The sequence below is a fragment of the Sabethes cyaneus genome, chromosome 3, assembly GCF_943734655.1.
Source record: "Sabethes cyaneus chromosome 3, idSabCyanKW18_F2, whole genome shotgun sequence".
In the NCBI taxonomy this organism is placed as follows: Eukaryota; Metazoa; Arthropoda; class Insecta; order Diptera; family Culicidae; genus Sabethes; species Sabethes cyaneus.
This window is the reverse complement of record NC_071355.1, coordinates 119,074,163-119,093,210: the sequence shown is the minus strand read 5'-3', so window position 1 is coordinate 119,093,210 and position 19,048 is coordinate 119,074,163. Positions and strand designations below refer to the sequence as shown.

The 19,048-nt window shown below is 39.3% G+C and overlaps 1 protein-coding gene across 8 annotated transcripts in view; it reads right to left on the bottom strand.

Moving 5' to 3' along the window:
• LOC128742843 (basement membrane-specific heparan sulfate proteoglycan core protein) overlaps positions 1–19,048 on the bottom strand; it is a 1,551,467-nt gene that overhangs the window by 216,318 nt on the left and 1,316,101 nt on the right. For all 8 annotated transcript variants that reach the window (XM_053839324.1, XM_053839321.1, XM_053839325.1 and 5 more), the window contains 2 exons: positions 1,621–1,775; positions 1,282–1,557 (listed from right to left, as the gene is read on the bottom strand). In XM_053839324.1, coding sequence (XP_053695299.1) covers positions 1,282–1,557; positions 1,621–1,775 — 431 coding nt within the window. The remainder of the gene's footprint in view (positions 1–1,281; positions 1,558–1,620; positions 1,776–19,048) is intronic.

The following is a 19,048-nucleotide window of genomic DNA, read 5'->3' as shown; positions in this document are numbered from 1 at the left end:
AAAAGTTATTATGAAGGCAACCGTAGGTGAACATGTAGAAATAAAAGAAACAAGGGATAGCTCCTAAAGGGAAAAAGATAGATCTCTACTATTTTCGACAAAAATGTGCAATTTAATTCGATTACCAATTTCTTAGAATATCTAAAAGACGTACGAAGTGTTATTAAAGAGATAGATAAAAAAAAACTATTTTTAAGGGTGTCCCTAAGAGTTTGGCTCTATAACTTTTTTCATGTAAGAAATAGAAACCTTCAGCGTTCAACAAAATTTGTTGAAATTAGTTTCTCTACAAGTTTTCTATAGACAGCAATCATTTCTGACTTGAAATAGAGAAAATAATTTTTGTATCTGCTTAGGGACACCCTAATGTCCAAATGTTTTTTCATCACTAGAAAGTACTTTTAAAAGGAAGAAACTTTTCTTAAGCAACTATTATGCTATATCTTAAGGTTTCGATGCTATTACTTATGTCTCACTTGTTTTGAATCCGTCCGGCTGACCGCCGTGACGTTACAACGCGAGCTTCAATCAGTTGTAATTTAGGTTCTACTTAACTTACCTTCATTCTTTAGGCACCGTTTTAAAGGTAATTATGAGTACAAATAGAATACGGATTATTAGATTGTTCGAATTTGTACTTTTCTGCGAAAGCGAAAAAGTACGCCTTTTTCGTGACGTTACAACGCAAAAAAAGGTCCTATTCAATCCACTTGAAATACAAAATAACTGCAAAATTACATCCAAACTATTTTTGGAATGGATTCAGCATATATTTCTTTGTATGTTGGTCGAAAACAAGTGATATTATTAAATGTTTTAGCGCACTGTCGCAACATTTTTAAAAATATCACGAAAAATCATTTATTTCTTGTAAATTTCATCTATTTTCGATGCACGTTTTATATAACTTCCGAAAATGCTAGAATACCAATTATGGCAGTTTTTAAAGGTTCAAACATTGCCCAATCATGGAAAAATATTCAACTATGCTAAAAGCAACTTTTATAAAATGTCTGATTTGTATACCGGCCCGCGGAATGTGTCAATTACAAATAATTGTCAGAATTTTCGCACGTATATTGCCTCCACTTTGATACATATATGTTTTTTATGACATGAAATGTAATTTTTTCATTCAGATATGATTTCGTATATCTTAGTTGCAATCGAGATATACAAACTAAATGGTTTACTGGGCGTATGAATATGTTTTTAACAACTTTCAGTATCAGACAAACAGAGTTTTCTTTTAAATTAATCTGTTATAGTTTTTACACTTACGGTGGTTCTATTTAGATCAGCGTTGAAGGAGCCACGATCACGGGACCATTGGAACAAGGTCGGATGGATATAGCTGTTACACTGTAGTTTTACTGTTGACCCACGATCGGCATATTCTACTTTTGGTGTTTGGTGGATATCAGATTGCTGTTTCTGACTAACGATAAGCTCAAAATCAGATACATATTGTTGACCATCATCAGTACTGCAAACACAAGTATACTTTCCAGTATCAATCTCCGTCACATCTTGTATTATTAGTCGGTTTCCATCTTGCTGCAAAAGTTAAATAGGAAATTAAATCAAAATCAAAATACATATAAAATTAACCTGACACACCCGAAAATTAAAAGGTAACGGTTGACCTCCTATTCGTTCCCATAAAACAGGAACCTGAGAGCCAGAAGATGACGTGCAATCAACAACTATAGAATCACCGGGCATCAAATACGAAATAGGCGGCTCCAATCGCAGTACAGGTAATGATTGTGGCGCTAGGGAAAATATAAATATTATTTTCAATTTATCGTTTTAATCGATTATTTTAGTATACTATCACAATATGGCTCTATTAGGGTGAAAGCACCAATTTTGGCTATAGTTTGTCAAACATTCAAGGATATTGATCATGTTTTATGAAAAACGATTAAATTAAATAGAGATGCCCCAAAAACCAAAAATGTTTATTTGTGAAAATTCATTATATCTATAGAAACTGGTGACCTAAATTCAAAATGATGATGAACATAACATATTTATTCATAACTTAGAATGGAACATAGATAATATTAGCAAACCATTTAGTCTAAACAGGGTTTCAAAGTTCGCGATCAAAAATACTCGGAAATAACGCTTGTAAAAAATGTCCTGCATAAACCAACCCAAAAAAGAAATCGCATCAACTCGCTATTTTGAAGGTATATAAACTAATCATTTACAATGTATTGAAAGGTTATTATGCGTTGGATAACTTTTGATTACGAAAATAATATTTTTCGAAACTTTGTACTTTTCGAGCTTCACGGGGGTGAGATTGTGCCAAGCCATAATGATCGATCCAATTTGTGAATTTCACATACACAACAAAAATACGTCAGTATACACCAGTACACTAACATTCTTTACTATTGAGCACAATATTTTGACAGATTAGATTGCATCATCCATTTTGGAGCAAACAGCATCATAGGTCTGCTAAATAGGTCCTGGAAACACTGCATGGCGAACAGTTAGGTTTTGTTACCGCGTATATTCTAGATAGTTTTTCGGTGTGTTGCAACGCGAGTGGAAGTGATTGCTAGTGTGCCAAATGAAGAATAGTGATCAATTTCATGATAGAGAATGAAGAATGCCATATACTCCTATTGAATTGTAATATAGTTTTTGGTTTATGTTTGCCGGTCATCGAGTCAACGAGTTGCCATGTTAACGAAAGAAGCAAAGCAACGAGGGATAAGTATTAGTATTATTTCATACAGGGTTACAAATTAATTCTTAGTGTTGAATTGAATGCATCAAGTTAAACACTCAAACATGTATCCATTTTCATATTTCATATAATTATTTTAAACATATTAACTTAAATGCAAACATTAAATTTTTTCTTAGTGATAACAGTTATTGAAATCATACTAATTACAAGCTTTCCGATATCAATACATCTGCAGCCCCCTCGCGAAGCAAGTGCTGCACCGCACCCATCCATTACCGTTTATCCTACAGATAGATTCTTATTAGAACTAGTTACCTCTCTCTCTCTCTTTCTCATATTTGCACTTGCAACTGTAAAATACCTCTCTTTCTCTTACGTAGTGTCACGTTTTTTTTTGGCGAAGCAGATATGGTGTGAAGCGTGGGAGGATATTGTCATTTTTGATTTTATTCGTCATGTTTGCTAACCGCGTGCGCATGTCGTTGAACACCATTGACTGATTTTTGTTTTGTAAATGCAGTTACATGAGCTCACTGTGCTTCCAGGTCGAGCCTTATATTGCGGGATGGTAAATCGGCATTGTGCAGATTTCATAAAAGTGTTTAACCCTTGGTTTGGGATTGCAATTAATTGAGGGTGCGGTGGGTGGGATGCGTTTTTTTTCGCCTTTGGACATTGGCTTGGCTTTGGATGCTTTGAATAGATTCTTTTGATGGTTGTTTGGAAGACCTGTGAATTCTCAGCTGTGAATAGGTTTAGTGCAAATGTGTTTTAAGCAAATTTGGATAATTTGACATTTTCTCAGTCAACTGAAAACTATGTATTGTCTATCGTTTCGTTTTTTATGTTGTTCAGAGCTCTAGATATATAGAATTTTGCCTGTTTGGGGACGCGATAGGTAACTTTTTCGACACGTACAGAGTGGTCGTGCGGTTCTGAGTACACTTAGGTATCAGGCTTTCACTTTAATCTGTAGACTTCGTAACCGGTTTTTGCCGCCACACCGCATCAACTATTAGAAGCATATAATTTCCTTTAATATATTTCTTATATCGCGTGATAAAGATAATAATAACTACTAGTTTAAAATTGTAATAAGTAGCCAGTTTCATCCATGTTACCGAGAGTTATGAATGAAGCGAAATATTGACTTATTTTACCCCACTACCATCTTTCGGTTAGTAGTATTTATGTTTAAACGTACTATTCGTACTATACTATGAAATACACCATCTACAGGGATGGGACATTGTCGCGGTTATGCACGATCTAGCAACACTCCCTACAGCCGGCTGTCTGGAGTTTAAATTGCTATAAATACTTTTACCTAATATATAACTCTCTGCTTAGACTTAGTAATAGTGTGAGTACTCATTCAAATTTTTCATTGGAACAAATATATTCTCAAAACTATAATAAAAGAAAAACTTAAATACGATCGAATGAATAATGAATAGACGAAAAACATACCTAAAATTCTACATTTTATAAAAAAACAAAAAAAGCAACGATCGCATCACTTATCAAGGTGAATCCTGATCCAACAAACCCAACCTTACTAGCAAAACTCCTTCCTGTAATCTTTGTAGGGATGCAGAGGTTAACACGGTCCCTAGAACAGCAAAGATTACACTAACATTCCTTCCCCGTTCCCACCTGATTGCAAGGACGTGGCCGGCGCAGTTATTGATCATTACTATGTCGAATCACTGAATTTTGCACAATGAGAATGATCGGTAAATCCCAACCACATTCATTTGATTCATTGTGCAATTTCACTGGTTCTGGTCAATCACTGAGTGCAACCATTGATATGTGCAATCAGTCTAAGCTAAGCTAAGCTAACAGCATCATAGGTCTGCTAAATAAATTAAACTAATTTTTACTTTTTCTCTGGAAGTTTTAGATACTTTGAATATAAGACGTATATATTATGCCGTGTATAAACTGCCAGTTTTAAGGAGGGGGGAGGAGGGTGGGATAGGTCACATGTTCTGCGGCCGTGGGTTCTCGAACGAAGTAATGGTTACTTTTGTTAAATGATCAAATAGGTATGCGCCCTTAGGATACACCCCTTCATAACTCTCCCTTGTTAACCCTAGAAACGCTACTGGCTATATAAAGGCTGTCCATTGACTACGAACTCATTTTTAGTTATTTCAGACCTCTCCGGGTCATTTTCGTTCATACTTTTTGTATGATGTGTTGTTTTTGACCGACCCCCTGCCCTTAATAGTACACTTAGTTCATGGACGGCCCCATATGAACTACACTCAAGTACTTTTTTTACACGGTTTGGTTTTTTGAGTATTAAGTACGGGGTAACTTAGAGACCATTCATTTATTTCTCAATACCTTTGGGAGTAGCTCGACATTCCTCACGTAGATTGTAAATAGTTCCTTAACTGCACCGTTTTCGAGTAATCGAAAAAAAAACAAACCGTGTAATAGACTAATCTCAAGTTTTTAGTCTTGACCTTGAAATGCGGTCATACATATATATTAATATTTTTTGAAACGATGGTTCTACAATTGATGAAGGGACGGTAGGGAAAGAAATGAAAATTTTTTTGGTGAAGGTGGGGAAGAGCGGAAAGGAATGGGGGGGGGGGGTATTGGTAGCTATGCTTGACAAGTAGTCATTTTGACTCCTACCTTTTGTCCAATACTGGAAGGTGCCTGAGTCGAACCAAGCTGTAATCTGAGATTACAACCGGATTCGAACCCACAACACCCGCCAGGGCATGTGGTTCGCTGGTACTTGTACCTTTGAACCATAGAGGCGCTGGACAAAAGGAGACCGCAAAATGACTACTTGTCAAAATGACTACTTGTCAAGCATAGCTACCAATACCCCCCCCCCCCTTCCTTTCCGCTCTTCCCCACCTTCACCAAAACAATTTTCATTTCTTTCCCTACCGTCCCTTCATCAATTGTAGAACCATCGTTTCAAAAAATATTAAACCGTGTATAAAAGACTTGAGTGTACTTTATACTGATATTAATGTGTATTGTTTATAAACATGCTAATGTTCACTGTTTAGGTTTTTAGCCTAACTTTATGTTTTTGGCACAATGTCATTCCCTAGAAGGGGTAAGATTGTGCCAAAGTCCATGCACTTCCAGTAAAATTAGGTTTCATTGTAACTAAACCATTTCTACGGTAGTTGCTAATTGAACAATCTAGAATGTATTGACAGGTTTGAAATCAACTTAATTCCTAAATTGTGTGTATACTAAGCTAAAGAACAAAAATCTATGCATTTTTGGCACAATCTCGCCCCGGATGACGGTATGTTTAATATCACGAGCAGGTAATTTTAGTCTTAATCTTCATAATGTAAAAGTTTGTTTAAGGAAAATATGCTTTTATGTTTCAATTTTTGTCGAATGAAAGACCTCTGCTGGGTTCCTATTCTGGCCATAATGTTTTTGTATTCGCCACTCTGTGTTTCTATTGTGGCCACCCTGCTGAAAAAGCAACGCAAAACATGTTAATCTACCAAGTAAACTATTTTACTGAATTAGTGATCTTTTTCATATGCAATTGCAACGGATCAGGATTGATCCCGGGATTTTAACCTTTTCTCGCTCTCATTATTGTTGTGACCACCCCTAGGGTACAACCCTGACAGAACGGCTGCTGGCTTAGCGTTCTGAGTTCGATAAATAAAAGTCAGTTAAGTTTGATTGTCGAACGGTTTACATCGCGTTGTTTATTCATGCCACATATCACGGCTCACTGTATTATTTTAACTAGTTTACAGTATATAACAGTGGCGACGAGTGAGAAAATTTGAAGAAATCGCGTGTGAATTTTGTTTATTCGACAGTGCAGTGGTTTGGTTCCTGGACCATTTTCCAGAGATTTTGAGTCTTTCATGGCGCTAAGTTTGCCAGTGAAGTGCGTTTCCCCAGTAGTTGAGTTTGGCTGGAAGAGGTTTCTGCTTAGTGAAAAGCAATTATAAAAAAATATAAAAAATAAAGCTGTTTGCCCCGTTGTTTGTTTGCGCGGAGTAGGGTTTAAAGGAAAAAAGCGGTCGTTTAGTTTTTCCCGTTTTTTCGCAAGTGCACTAGTTTTCCCGATGGTTTGGATTGGTCTGTTTACATTGTTTGACAATAAACAAGTTTGGCTCAACAATTACGTAAGTTTTTATATAGTTTTAATTCTGTAGAGCTTAGAAAATTTGACGTTTCGTTAAGTTTGTGTAGACCGCTTTGATTTTTCGCTTTCAAGTTTTGCGCTTTTTAAAGTGATAAAGTCAGAATCTCGCCTTTTGTCTGTGCATATCGTGAACCGCCTCGCTAGTACTAGCCGCTCGTCGTGGAGTTTCATCGAATCACCGATTTATTTCTGCAAACGGATTATTCTTATTGTACGATTTTCATTCGCTGAATCTACTCGGTCGACAGCCATTGTTTCAACTTCGACATAGTCATCGTTAAGTTTCAACTGACACTCGCGCCGATTTGTTGAACCAAAACAGAATGGAGAAAATGCAATGTGGAGAATGTAAACAAAGTGTTAACGATCTCGAACCGATCCGCTGCGGTTTCTGTGAGACCAGCTACCACATCAACCAACAATGTTGTGGCTTTAACAGTCGAGTGTGCAAGGATCTCTTCTCACAAGGCAAAATTATATTTATTTGCCCGACGTGTAGAGAAATGCTCAACGGTCGATCTATTTCGTCATACATGGCAGATTTACAATCGAATCATCCAACACTATCGCCACCGCTCACCGAATTACCCGCGCAGGTCCAAAAGTTATGTGATGTGATTGACGATTTGAGCAAAAAAATCGATAATTTGCCTTGTAAGCCAACGAATGTGGAATCTGCTGGAACACCTACATTGTCCGCCACTCCCGTGTGGCCAAACAAGAGCCTGAAGCGGTGTAATAAGAGGACAGATGGTGACATCGTCTTAGTGTGTGGTGACTTGAACCAGCCCCGCATCAGATGGGTTCACGATCGATTATCACACTCCAATTCGTCACAATTGCCCGTTGCGAGTGCTGCGCTTCTTGACGGCATGGATTTTTTTAATATGCGTCAAGCAAATTTTCATTTCAACCATCTCGACCGTGTGCTTGATTTGATTTTTTGTTCGTCTGAGCAAAACTGCGTGGTTGACACTTGCGACGCTCCTTTTGTTCCTGTCGATCCGCATCATCCCCCGCTTGTAATCTCTATGTTAGTTGAAAGCAGTAGTAACGCAGCACACGTTTTGCCGACAAATAGTACGGGCGCTTTGAATTACCGTTAAATTGATTTCGTAGCATTAATCGATTTCTTACGAAAATCGATTGGAATTCTATGTTTGATGTTACTGATGTCGATGATCTTGCTAAGATATTTAACGATACGTTATACCAGTGGCTAAGATCTAGTTTGCCGCTTGTGAAGAAGCCCGCTTCCCCTCCGTGGAATACCCCTCGCCTGCATACTTTGAAACGAGTGCGCAACGCTTGGCAGCGGAAATATCGAAAATTTCGTACTGATGAGACTAGATGTAACTTTAAACGGACTAGTGGTGACTATCGACGGCTTAACGCTAGCTTATACAAGAGCTATGTTATGCGGGTGCAAACTGACCTTCGCAGGAACCCAAAGCAATTTTGGAATTTCGTGAATTCGAAGCGAAAAAATTCTAATATTTCTTCGAATGTTAGCCTCGATGGTACTGAAGCAACGTCGACATTGGATTCATGCGAATTGTTTGCAAAATTTTTTGCTTCAGTTTTTGCCGACAGTACTGCTTCTGATTTAGAGGCGGAGATAGCTTCCGAGTTTGTACCGTTCGACATAGTTGATGTAGACACCTTTGAAATCACTGCGGATATGATAGTTCTCGCCACCAAAAAACTAAAGGCTTCGTTTTCCGCTGGCCCGGACGGGATTCCAGCAATTGTTTTTTTCCGTTGGGCATCTGTAGTGGCGGAACCGCTATGTCGAATATTCAACAGGTCGTTTGAGCAAAGAAAGTTCCCGGCGATTTGGAAGCAGTCTTATATGTTCCCAGTTTTCAAATCTGGTGATCGGCAAAATATAAGAAATTATCGTGGCATAACTAGCCTCTCTGCGTCGTGTAAGCTGTTTGAGATAATTGTGAGCACTGCTGTTCTTGCTCGTACAAAAAGGTATATTTCTTTCGATCAGCACGGATTTATGCCAGGTCGTTCTGTTTGTACGAATCTTCTGGATTTCACATTGACTTGCATCTCGCATCTAGAGCAGAAGGCTCAAGTTGATGTAATTTACACAGATTTGAAGGCCGCGTTTGACCTAATAGATCATCGAATACTTTTACGCAAACTTTCCAGACTTGGCGCATCGCAACACTTTGTCGAGTGGTTATATTCTTATTTAAGTGATCGAACGCTACGCGTGCAGCTCAATTCATGTCTCTCCTCTCCATTTACAAATAGATCGGGGGTACCACAAGGCAGCAATATGGGCCCATTGCTTTTCTCGTTATATTTTAATGACGTTGCTTTACTTTTGGGTGATGGACGTAAGTTGATATACGCGGACGATTTGAAACTATATCTCGCTGTTCGATCCGTTGAAGATTGCCGAAATTTGCAAAAGTTGCTTGACACTTTCGTCAATTGGTGTCGCAAGAACTGGCTCATCGTCAGCACGGCTAAATGTCAGATTATGACCTTCCACCGAACTGTCAGCCCTATATTGTTCGATTATAATATTGATGGTCAAATACTTAGAGAGTTGAACATGTTAACGACCTGGGCGTCGTTTTCGATACTAAGCTATGTTTTAATCAGAACCGTTCGAATGTAATTTCAAAAGCAAACCGGCAGCTCGGTTTCATCACAAAGATTGGACGGGACTTTAAGGATCCGTACTGTTTAAAGTCTTTGTATTGTTCTCTGGTGAGACCAATATTGGAAAACGCTTGTCTGATCTGGTCTCCTTATCAAGTAGCCTGGATATTGAGAATTGAACGAGTGCAGAAAAGATTTATTCGCATAGCACTACGTGATCTCCCGAGGCGTGATCCTGTGAATCTTCCTTCGTATCCTGAACGATGTCGCCTTATCGGTCTAGATACCTTAGAACGACGCAGAAAAATCCAGCAAGCTGTACTTGTCGCCAAGGTGTTAAACGGAGAAATCGACTCGCCGAATATTCTTTCGTTGCTTGGCTTTCGTGCCCCTCAGCGTTCTCTTCGTTCCGCTGGATTATTGCAACCTGAATCGCATCGTACATCATTTGGATTCAATGAACCTATCACTGCTTGCATCCGTACGTTTTCTTCGGTAGAATATTTATTTGAATTTGGTGAATCCTCAAACAAATTTTATCAAAAAATTGTTAATTGTGGTATTATATAATATGACTGTAAATTTTGTAATTAGTTTAATTAGAATTAAGTGATTGACCATGAAATGTTGACTTTATGTAAATAGCTGCCAAGAGGATGGCCTCTACTTGGCTTTTCCCCATCCAATCCATTAAGACCAAACAGGTCGGATGGATATAATCGAATAATAAATAAATAAATAAATAAAATGTTTTAGTATGCATGCCTTTTCAACTGTATAGCACACAGAAGAAAGCACTTCATTTTGTTTTTACCGTGATTAGTTTAGAGGCCATCCATATACCTCGTGGATAGCTTAGAGGGGGGTGGGGGGTATGAAAATGTCCACGCTTGTCCACGGAAGGGGGGGGGGGGTATGGAAAATGTCCACGTGGACAAGTTTTTTGACGTAGGACTACGTCTTTGTTTACTATACTGGGACTGGGTAGCACTTTGTAAAAACGAGAAATAGAAGTGTAACGTTTGAATGAAATATTTCAAACGCTAATAGCTACTATACTACTGAACGAAACATAACAGTTAATATGTCGTTGGATAGATAAAATGTCCAGCAATTTTATAGTAACATACTAATAATAATTTTTTATACGCTAAATAGTGAAAATGTGTGTAAAGATTCAAGGTCGAATTTTTCCATACATTTCCCTTGTTATCGCCTAGCTTCACAGGCACGGACGACAATTAGATACACCAAAGGATTTGGATCCAAATGATAACCTTGAGACCACTTTGTAAGCCACACCCCTTTTCCAATCCAATCGGCAACATCGATGGCTATTGACGGCAACACCGGTCCCAAAGACAAGCGGAATCAGAGGGCAATGGCCAACGTGAATCCCACACGATGCACTTAACATTACATTTTGCATTATCCCCATCGCAGACATGCGAAATTGTTCGATAGCTTGCTCAATCAGTGTCGGACAATCATTTAAGCAGCAGCAGCCGATATGGTTTCCCCCACCACCTACACTAGCTTACAAGCAGCAGCGGCAGTGCCAGTGACTATAAAATGGTACTCTTGGTTCGCCGTCTGCTCATTCATCGCACAATCGCACTGACGGACGGTCAGTATTTACCATCGACGGCTATTGGTGGCGAAAGCAACGGCATTTGGCGGCAAACATCAGCGATCGGAGCCAACAACGATAGCAATCGGGAGGTAACGATAGCATTTTTGGCGGCTATTGGAGGCAAATCCAAGGACCTTTGCGGCATCTAATGTCATTTTCGATGACAATTCGAGGCACCCAATGGCATTTTGGCGGTTATTTTCGCAAACCAACAGCAAATGGAAGCAAATCGACTGACGGGCAGCAAATTCAGCAGTAGGCCGTTGTGGTCTTAAACAGTTCTTATAAGAACTATAGTAATTGAAGAATGAAAAGATTTTTCTTCACTTTTCTAAATGGTTAACGTTTCAACGTTCCATGGAAAATGCTTGCTCATTCAGCGTCGGATAATCATTCGAGCAGCAGCAGCAATTGATCTGGTTTCCCCCACCACCTACACTAGCTTACAAGCAGCAGCGGCAGTGCCAGTGACTATAAAATGGTACTCTTGGTTCGCCGTCTGCTCGTTCATCGCACAATCGCACTGACGGACGGTCAGTATTTACCATCGACGGCTATTGGTGGCGAAAGCAACGGCATTTGGCGGCAAACACCAGCGATCGGAGCCAACAACGATAGCAATCGGGAGGTAACGATAGCATTTTTGGCGGCTATTGGAGGCAAATCCAAGGACCTTTGCGGCATCTAATGTCATTTTCGATGACAATTCGAGGCACCCAATGGCATTTTGGCGGTTATTTTCGCAAACCAACAGCAAATGGAAGCAAATCGACTGACGGGCAGCAAATTCAGCAGTAGGCCGTTGTGGTCTTAAACAGTTCTTATAAGAACTATAGTAATTGAAGAATGAAAAGATTTTTCTTCACTTTTCTAAATGGTTAACGTTTCAACGTTCCATGGAAAATGCTTGCTCATTCAGCGTCGGATAATCATTCGAGCAGCAGCAGCAATTGATCTGGTTTCCCCCACCACCTACACTAGCTTACAAGCAGCAGCGGCAGTGCCAGTGACTATAAAATGGTACTCTTGGTTCGCCGTCTGCTCGTTCATCGCACAATCGCACTGACGGACGGTCAGTATTTACCATCGACGGCTATTGGTGGCGAAAGCAACGGCATTTGGCGGCAAACACCAGCGATCGGAGCCAACAACGATAGCAATCGGGAGGTAACGATAGCATTTTTGGCGGCTATTGGAGGCAAATCCAAGGACCTTTGCGGCATCTAATGTCATTTTCGATGACAATTCGAGGCACCCAATGGCATTTTGGCGGTTATTTTCGCAAACCAACAGTAAATGGAAGCAAATCGACTGACGGGCAGCAAATTCAGCAGTAGGCCGTTGTGGTCTTAAACAGTTCTTATAAGAACTATAGTAATTGAAGAATGAAAAGATTTTTCTTCACTTTTCTAAATGGTTAACGTTTCAACGTTCCATGGAAAATGCTTGCTCATTCAGCGTCGGATAATCATTCGAGCAGCAGCAGCAATTGATCTGGTTTCCCCCACCACCTACACTAGCTTACAAGCAGCAGCGGCAGTGCCAGTGACTATAAAATGGTACTCTTGGTTCGCCGTCTGCTCGTTCATCGCACAATCGCACTGACGGACGGTCAGTATTTACCATCGACGGCTATTGGTGGCGAAAGCAACGGCATTTGGCGGCAAACACCAGCGATCGGAGCCAACAACGATAGCAATCGGGAGGTAACGATAGCATTTTTGGCGGCTATTGGAGGCAAATCCAAGGACCTTTGCGGCATCTAATGTCATTTTCGATGACAATTCGAGGCACCCAATGGCATTTTGGCGGTTATTTTCGCAAACCAACAGCAAATGGAAGCAAATCGACTGACGGGCAGCAAATTCAGCAGTAGGCCGTTGTGGTCTTAAACAGTTCTTATAAGAACTATAGTAATTGAAGAATGAAAAGATTTTTCTTCACTTTTCTAAATGGTTAACGTTTCAACGTTCCATGGAAAATGCTTGCTCATTCAGCGTCGGATAATCATTCGAGCAGCAGCAGCAATTGATCTGTTTTCCCCCACCACCTCACTAGCTTACAAGCAGCAGCGGCAGTGCCAGTGACTATAAAATGGTACTCTTGGTTCGCCGTCTGCTCATTTATCGCACAATCGCACTGACGGACGGTCAGCATTTACCATCGACAGCTATTGGTGGCGAAACCAACGGCATTTGGCGGCAAGACCGGTTATTGGTGGCAACACCGATTGTTGACTGCACTGAAGAGGTTGATGTTACTTGTAACCAATGGCCCTTTTAAGGGCCGCAAACTAATTAAATGAAGCATAATCAGAATTTATCTCAAATGTGCAAAATGGTTTTGATTATTATTTGTAACCAACGGCCAGAAACTATTTGAAGGAAGTTGGTTCAAATATCAAACTACGCATAACATATTTATTACAATGATCTGTGGGCTGGCCATTCATTGCTATTTCAACCTTTGTGAAATACAGTAGTGATTTGTTAAAGAATTCGCTATGTCTAAATGGTTGCAGGCGTTATATTTACGTAACCACCGTAAACGTATTCGTGAACAAGTGGCTGGTGTAGTAACTGAACCAAGGATATCCTTAACAGGAGCAGAGCGTACTAGATTATCACGCAAACGAAAGCGTGAGAGTGCTTCTAGTTCGGCAGGTGAAGTTGCAAGTTTGTCGCACGAAGAGGCATCGCCCGCAGATATCAATCCATCGCATACCGTTATAATTCCGTCACATGAAATGACAGGTAAGCATATTTATAGAAAATTATCGCATGCTATTTGAGCTGTTTAGAAAGAAGTTCATAATAAATTTCGTAGCGAAATTACAAAAATACACTACAACTCAGTGCATTGATGGCAACAAATGTTTGTTTATTCGTGAATCTAAAATTGAATCTAAAATTTCAATTTAAATTAGTTGTGAAAATTTGGTGAATACTTAAATTACATAGTGAATCGTGAAACAATGTTCAAACTATCTCTGCTCTATTTACTCTATTTACTGCTAAATTGCTAGGGAATAGTAGGGAAGTGAACTGCTTGTATCCTCATGACTCAAGAAATGCACCGATTTTATTGTCCAGTCCCAGATACACCTGGCTGAGCTTCTATCAAGCAGTTATTAATAATTGTGTAAGACAGATTATCTAGTTTGACATATTATTTAATGAGTATTATATGACACAGTCCTACGTCACCCTTTCGTACAACCCTTAGGGCTGTATACCTTGTAGTTTTTTCCTACAAAAATTAGAAATTAGAAACAGCAATGTTGAATTAATTCTACATATGTATTAGCAATAACCATTGATCAGTGATTTTTTTTGAGCTCAAATAAAGTTTTATCTTCTGAGGCATATGTTGACCTAAACACATGAACCGAGCATAACGAGGGCACATATCTGGCATAAATCTTATCGAAAAGATTTAGCCTGCGTTAGTACACATGTTGATTGCCGAGCCTAAAATTTGATGTAATGCAGTAATAAAGATATTATTATTGTTTTAAAATCCTTGCACCCTTATGAAAATGATAAAGGTAACGGAAGAATCCGGGAATATTCACCAGTAACGTGACTCATTTATCATTTAAGTCGCGCTTGAACCTAATTTCCAAAACGATTCGCTTCCAGAAAATTTTATGAATCACATCGCATCGGAAAGGTCTTGTGTTGTGTTGAAGTAGACGGCCAAGCTGAGGTGCTTTGGTTAGACAAAGATACTCTGGACACAGATGAATCGTCAAGCGATAGTCAAACTGAAACGGACTTTCTTGCAGTCGATAATAATTTGCACTAGACAAGATCACAAGAATTAAGGTTCTAGCACCTTGCGTACGGATTTTAATACGTTGCGGAAAATGGACGGGAAATCCATAGAAAAACTCAAATTTCCGCAACGACTGAAAATCCGTAAGCATTGTGTTGGGGCCTTTAGACTGGAGCTTACTTTCACGTAAGCGTTTTCAATAAATACTGCATAAATCAAGTTGAAAACAAAATTTAGCACAATGCATTCCTGTTTTGTTAAATTTGACATAAGAAAAAAAAACTACAAGGTATACAGCTCTAAGGGTTGTACGAAAGGGTGACGTAGGACTATATCAGATAATCAGATCAAAGACTAATGTAAACTACATTTCTGGTATATGTATGTTTATAAGTATCTATGAGTGCCATTGTTTAAGTGAATGTTGAAAAGAAAAGAGCGAAATATTCAGATTCAATTCATCATTGAATGGTGGTTTTGAAAATACGTGGACGGGGTTTCATAAGTACAACGCCTGCAACCTTTGAGACATAGAGATTTCTTTTAAAAATCACTTGTGTGCATCATAAAGGTTGAAATGGTAATGAATAACTAGCCCACAGATTATTGAATTAAATATGATTATAAGTAGCTTGACATGTTTCGATAATCTTATTTTAACTCGCTTGTGGCCTTTAAAAGGGCCGTTGATTACAAATAACATTAAAGCCAAAGTACTTTTTTAGCAAATATGACGTGACCCTCGAAAGTCTTTCTCTTTTCGATTCACTGTCTTTTGCTCCGAGAAGGTTTTACTAGATTACTTTCACAGCTTATCGCTTGTTACATAGCAGAAAATATGGCACATACGCAAAAATTTCTGTTTCATTTGTATGAGAGATCGTATCCTCCTACCACAGACGTGAGGGGTCTCAAAACATAAAATAAATAAATTCAAAATAAATTCATGATTCCAAAAACGCCCACATACCAAATTTGTTTCCATTTGCTTGATTAGTTTTAGAGTTATGAGGAAATTTGTATTGACGTAGGACTACGTCTTTGTTTACTATACTGGGACTGGGTAGCACTTTGTAAAAACGAAAAATAAAAGTGTAACGTTTGAATGAAATATTTCAAAAGCTTATAGCTACTATACTACTGAACGAAACATAACAGTTAATATGTCGTTGGATAGATAAAATGTCCAGCAATTTTATGGTAACATATTAATAATAATTTTTTATACGCTAAATAGTGAAAATGTGTGTAAAGATTCAAGGTCGAATTTTTCCATACATTTCCCTTGTTATCGCCTAGCTTCACAGGCACGGACGACAATTAGATACACCAAAGGATTTGGATCCAAATGATAACCTTGAGACCGCTTTGTAAGCCACACCCCTTTTCCAATCCAATCGGCAACATCGATGGCTATTGACGGCAACACCGACCCCGAAGACAAGCGGAATCAGAGGGTAATGGCCAACGTGAATCCCACACGATACACTTAACATTGCATCTTGCATTATCCCCATCGCAGACATGCGAAATTGTTCGATAGCTTGCTCAATCAGTGTCGGACAATCATTTAAGCAACAGCAGCCGATATGGTTTCCTCCACCACCTACACTAGCTTACAAGCAGCAGCGGCAGTGCCAGTGACTATAAAATGGTACTCTTGGTTCGCCGTCTGCTCATTCATCGCACAATCGCACTGACGGACGGTCAGTATTTACCATCGACGGCTATTGGTGGCGAAAGCAACGGCATTTGGCAATCCAAGGACTTTTGCGGCAATTAATGTCATCTTCGATGACAATTCGAGGCACCCATGGCATTTTGGCGGTAATTTTCGCAAACCAACACTGAAGGCAAATGGAAACGGATCGACTGACGGGCAGCAAATTCAGCAGTAGGCCGTTGTGGTCTTGAACAGTTCTTATAAGAACTATAGTAATTGAAGAATGGAAAGATTTTTCTTCACTTTCTAAATGGTTAACGTTCCATTTTGCGTTATACCATGGAAAATGCTTGCTCATTCAGCGTCGGATAATCATTCGAGCAGCAGCAGCAGCAATTGATCTGGTTTCCCCCACCACCTACCTAACTTACAAGTAGCAGCGGCAGTGCCAGTGACTATAAAATGGTACTATGGTACCACCATTCATTGATTCAATGAAGAATTAAATCAGAATATTTCGCTCTTCCTTTACAAATAAACACTCAAACAATAATACTCACAAATACTGAAATATGCATATGCCAGAAATGCAGTTTACATTAGTCTTTGATTTAATGATCAGACATAAAGTTATACTTCATCGATTAAAACATGTTATCAATATAATGAGTATTATATGACACAGTCCTACGTCACCCTTTCGTACAACCCTTAGGGCTGTATACCTTGTAGTTTTTCATTTGTATAGGAGCCTCCCCCTCTTACGCCCTCCTTAGAATTGCTGTCTTACCCCCCTATAAAATTGCTGATCTTTTTATCTATCCAACGACAGAAAAATTGTTCAGTTTCGTTCAGTAGTTTAGTAGTTATTAGCATTTGAAATCTTTCCTTCAAACATTACACTTCTGTTTTCGTTTTCACAAAGTACTACCCAGTCTCAGTATAGTAAACAAAGACGTAGTCCTACGTCAAAATGTCCACGTGGACAAACAGGGAAGGGGGGTGGGGGTTGAGCCAATGTCCACGCTTGTCCACGGAGGGGGACGGGGGGGGGGAGTTGAAAATTGGTATTTTTCTATCCACGTGGTATTTGGATGGCCCCTTAGCAAAACAATCATTTTGTATTTGCCATAAAGTTGTTGCACAAATCTATTATCAACTCGCAGCATTTTAATTTCGCTGACGAGTTTTGTTTGATGCAAAATTGATATCATTCAACGACGGTAGTTTCCGTTTGTTTGTACATATTTTGCACTATACAGTTTTACCGTTTGCTTGTGGTTGATCGTTCCCGCACAAAACGAAATACGAAAAAACTCACTGTTTATCGCGGCTGTTTTGAGTTTGTGTGATGAGATCAAGGTCAGTTTATTTTGATTTGATGTCAAGTTTTACACTAAAAGTAGGAATTGTGATTTGCGAATAAAAATTAAATATTTTTGTGAATTCTTCTTTTATTTTTGTTTTGTTTCAAATCGAGTCGTACATTCCCGGCACAATTCCGTTTGCGCAGTTTTTGGAGCAGTTAGACTAGGTGTTTGCGCATTATAAAGTGACGAATCCGGAAGAACAGAAAGTGTCGTTTATGGCTTCGTGTAGCAGTGAAGTTTACAGTGAGATAAAACTTCTTTTCCCTGGCAAGGATTTGAAGCTTTTATCATTTAAAGAAATCACTGATGTTCTGAGAAAGCGGTATGATAAAACGGAAAGCGACTTGATCGAGCCGAATGAAACAGCTGTGGACTTCATACTAGCTGTCAAGCTCCAGCCAGAAATCTGTGAATTCGGCGCGTTTAAGGTCATGGCGATCCGCGATAAATTAGTTTGCGGAATTAATGACACAGATCTACAGAAGAAGTTGTTTGACGTAGAAAATCTAATCTTGGTTAATGCAGAGTCACTCATTGCCAGCTCAGAATCAGCAGACGATATAGTTAAGACAATCTCGAGAGATTCCAGCTTGGAGATAGGGACAATCGTGTTCATTTCCGAGATCGCTCACGTGGACGGAGTTATCAGCCTAGCAGAGGAAGAAGCAGGAGTCGCTCAGTGTCGTTTGATAGGAAAAATCGTTCCACTTCAAGACATCGTAATTTGTTTTGCAATTTCTGTCGTAGGAGTGGCCATACAAGGCGTTTTTGCTACGATTCGAAGAACAAGAGAAAGACTGTTAAGTTTGTCGATTCTCCAGCAGCTAAGCCCAAGTTGACCGAGTACCAGAAGAGTTTGAGACGTCGATTGAATCGTTCCGTCTCGGAAGATGATAATATGGACTGTTCGATGATTTCATCAGTCAATAAAATCAACGAACCGTGTTTCCGTAACGTTTCGGTTGACGGCTTGCGGTTGAGAATGGAGGTCGATTGTGGCCCTGCAGTTTCCGCCATCAGTTTGGAGATGAACGAGGGAAAATTTGACCATATTTCTTTAGAGTCATGCGACAAGAAATTGGCAGTGATTAACGGTAGTCGT